Raw genomic sequence first — 4,271 nt, forward strand, 5'->3', positions numbered from 1 at the left:
TGACCAATAAAAGCAGATCATGGCATAGACACATAATTTGACCCTTCTAAGAATATCACCTTTTAATACAAACCCTGAAACTTACAAGAAGTGGCCATACCAAAATATTTTAAGGCTTCAGTTTTAATGCTTCCTGACCTTCAGCCCTTTTCAAATATGCGTTTAAAGTACTTTGTGTTCTTTAAATTGTCATTGATTCCAGTTCAGTTTGTGTCCTCCACAGCCAATTAAGAATACTGTATACCTAATAATAATAATAAAGCAATTGATCCCTCTCATCACAAAACTACTTTAATAACATGGATTCTACCTCATTTTCCTCTGCAGGTAATTGTGCCATGTTCATAAGTTGCCTGTGAATGACCCAATTATTCAAATCAGGTGTGTTGGTACAAAACATCTGAAAGATGCAGAACAGTGGGCCATAAGGATCAGGCTTGGAGACCACTTACCCATTTCTCATTTTCGACTGAAATGATCAATTTCACCACAGGATGTCGCTGATGACATTTAGAAACTTTTGTGTGTGCACTGCAGCTGGGCCAAACGGTATTAGTTTTTCGCCTGGTTCCAGTCTTTATAATTCAACACACCCAGTCACCACACTTATTATGTTAAAAATATTCCAAACATTTTGATTAAAATTCAATTCCGTTTTATTTATATAGTGCCAAGTCACAACAGAAGTCATCTCAGAGCAATGAACATAAACACTCATATGTAAAAATAAGTTAACAGAAACATCAATAAATATAGATGATAATGTAAGACTTTATCTGAGGAGCAGACTGCTTTGAATTTAACTCCATCACAGAACTCTCATCTATAAATAATAATAATAATAAGTACAGGCCCTGTTGCCGTTTCAGATCATGCTCATAGAAAAGTGAAAGGAAACCCCAAATGCTTTATGCATCACATTTAAATAACTAAAAATAAGCAATCTGCTTTTCTTTTAAATAATTAACAATGACCCTGCATACTTTCGTCAACAACTTGTTTATGACCTTAAATCCTCAGGTAAACTAACAATTTAAAAAGCCGTGTTATCATTATTATTTTATTAAAGGTCATTTTTGTGACATTTCACGTCAACAAAGTCACATTCCACGAGGGTGTTGGCGTACGAATTGAAAATATTATTGAGACATGGTATTTTTGCACTTATATGACCCGCCCTCTTTGTTTGCTTTGGCCAATGGCTTTTCGTCCGTATCCACCCAGCTTGGTGGTGCCTTTGTGAATCCTCGAAAATTTTAATTCTTAAAATGCTTTGCAACCGTTGGGCATCTATTGACTATAAAAATATATAACTAGAAAGAAATTAAATAAAATTAACGCATGTTATGTTTATTTTAAAATAGTTTGTCTATTCTCCCCCTCAAAAGTAGACCTAGGATTCTTCAAACCAAATGTCATACTTTAAGTCCGACGTAACTTGAATCCATCCCAATTTTTCAACGTGCACAATGGTGACGTTTACCATATCATAATGGCGGTAGCCTGACCTGTTTTGAATTCTGATCCGCTATTCGAAGTTTATCCCGCATTTAGGTGGTAAAATGGTATGTTATATCTGAGATATCGGGATATAAGTGAGCTGTGATGATGGACCGCAGTGATTCTGTCGTAGGGGACGATTTGACGCTTCCTGTCGATATCAACGGAAGGTAAAACACGAAACAACGAAAGCTAACGAGCTACGGCTAACTAGCCTAGCAGCATGTCATATTATTGTTGTATGGTTTAGACATAACACACAAACCGTGAAGCAGTATTTTACATTGCAGTCAAATATATATTAATATCAAATTAGAAGCGCTTGCGCTAATTGGGTTACAGAGCTAAGGGATACAACCAGAATATCAATACGTTGATTGCTTTGCCATTTTTAATAATGATAAGGGAAATTTTTGGAGGCTATCAAGCCACATCCTTATTTGTATCACTCCTTGAAAAGGTTGTTTTCTTCTATTTTTTAATTGACTCAAATGAACATGTGAAGTTGCAGGTTTTTAGATACATATGAGGTCAAGTTCATTCAACCTTTATGTCACTTTGAGTCGCAAGGACAAGAAAGACTGGATACATAAATACGTTTTGCACTCCTGACAAACTGGACTACAGAAATAGTAATTGTAGCAAATTTAATTGTTAAAGCCTTCTTTTATAAGTTATTATTTTTCTTACTAGTTATTACAATAAGTGAAACTCAGCTCAGTGATTGGCTGTTGCTGTGATATCGCTGCGATTGGTAGGTTTTTGAGCTGTCACAGAGTGTGTTAAAGCGGAAATTATACGAGTCAGTGCATTCAGATTGTAGCAGAGACGACTGCCAAGTGATATTAACATGTTGTATTATAACCAGTATGCTTTTCCTCCTTGGCATGGAATAATGATGTGATTGTGGTAGGTGAAGCTTGCATTATTATTAGCTTTGTCCAGCTGTGATGTTTCTGGATTGTGTTTGTTGAATATGGGTTAGCTTTTCCTGTTCCATTGAAAGGCTACTTACAGCATCCGTGTTGCTTATGATTTAGCGTATAGTTATTGCGCCTTCATATGACATAGTCCAGCTGTGTTTTGTGGAAAAATGGTCATCCAGGTGGTAGGCGTGCCTTAGTAACCCAAGATGATAGCTGATATGTGGGGTATAAATTACTTATTGGGTAATTCAGCAACCAGACTCGCTTTACTCTTTTTAATTTTTTCTCAAATATAAACTATATACTGATAGTGTATTCAGTTATTGCTGTTTTGCCCCATTATTTCCTGAAAGTAATGTGTACTTTGCTGGTTTTATGTTTGAGGAGAGCAGCTGAGCAAAGTGAAGAAAAAAAAGAGGAAGTTACTGTTGACATGCTCTTTCATTTTTCCACTGTGTGCTGGAGAGGTTACAACAGCTGTACTACTGACAAAATGCTGTCAATCACTGTGACAGTAAGCAATTGTTATGCCCGCTATTCGTTTTTGATTTATTAAAGTAGGTATTTTTTTGCTACTGTTTTTTCATGTGATTGTGATTTGTGTTTTTGCTGATATGGCTGCTTTTGTTGTAGCGCACTGCCTCTTTGTTTACACAGGAAGATGTTGCTTGGCATGTGAAACCACAGTGATGCAGTCGTTGTCAGCACTGTGTTTTGTGACTTAGTTTTATTTCAGCTACTTTGTATAACATGTAAACTTTAAGTTAAATAATAAAGAGCATTTTGATGATTCTAACTAGGTTAAGTCAGGTCCTCTGGACGGATTCTTCTTTGTTGAAATGTTTCGTCTTTTATCCAAAAGACTTCTTCAGTCTGATACACTGAAACAAACTCAGCCTTATTGCACCTTCTTGTATTGGATCAACCAGTTTGCTGCTGACCACCAGGGATAGCTGTTCACATGTAAGAGAAGGACCATTAGCCCAACAATTGATCATTGGAGCCCTAACAATTGGTCGATAGTACCCTGATGGCCGCTTGCTATTCACAGGGTTGAGTGATATTGGCAATAACAGCACTATAAGAGAGTGATAGTTGAACACGGAGACCCCCACCCCTGTTTAATGATGGACGGGTTCTCTTCACAAAGATGGGTTCCTTCATTCCTCTCTCAAACCATCGTTCCTCTCTATCCAGGATGTGAACATCTGCATCCCTGAAAGAGTGACCTGGAGATGAGTGTAGACCGCAGAGTCCTGGCCTGATGATGTTGCTCTTCTGTGCTGGGCTATCCTTTAGACCAGTGGCTGTTTGGTTTCCCCGATGTAAGACTTGATCACAGCCCTCCTGACACTGAACAGCATACACAATTTTACTTTGTTTGTGCCGAGGGACTGGATCTTTGGGATGAACCAAACATTTTGTTTCAGCAAAAGAGAATCCGTCCAGAGAACCTGACTCAACCTTGTTGAATTTTTCTACCTGGATTATTGAGCATGCATCAAGACATTTTGATGATTATTTCATGGGTATTTCAGGCCATTTCTGAAATTTCTTGTTGTCACAGCAAGTTACTGTTGAGTGTTTTAACTTTTTTGTTTTTGCATAATGTCAAAACATGACAAAAACAAGGAAGCTTTAAATACAGTATGTTCCTGTTGTAAAGGGTTTTCAGATTCCTCATAGTCACAGAAAGACAGATCAAGGACCTAAACTGTACACAATGGAGTAGGAAGCAAAATTGTCAGATACTTTGTGTTTCTTACAGGAAGAGTAAAAAATGCTAAGTTTAAAAAATTGTTTTAAAAATGTTTCATGTGATAAAAAAACAAGCTTTTTTTTTTT

General features: G+C 37.0%; 1 protein-coding gene across 1 annotated transcript in view; it reads left to right on the plus strand.

Annotated features, from left to right (window-relative positions):
- Positions 1-1,559: 1,559 nt before the first annotated feature.
- cdk5rap2 (CDK5 regulatory subunit associated protein 2) overlaps positions 1,560-4,271 on the plus strand; it is a 117,065-nt gene continuing 114,353 nt past the window's right edge. Inside the window, exon 1 of the mRNA XM_037691749.1 lies at positions 1,560-1,670. Coding sequence (XP_037547677.1) covers positions 1,606-1,670 — 65 coding nt within the window. The 5' untranslated portion in view covers positions 1,560-1,605. The remainder of the gene's footprint in view (positions 1,671-4,271) is intronic.

This window comes from Nematolebias whitei, chromosome 18, assembly GCF_014905685.2.
Source record: "Nematolebias whitei isolate Nwh7 chromosome 18, NemWhi1, whole genome shotgun sequence".
In the NCBI taxonomy this organism is placed as follows: domain Eukaryota; kingdom Metazoa; phylum Chordata; class Actinopteri; order Cyprinodontiformes; family Rivulidae; genus Nematolebias; species Nematolebias whitei.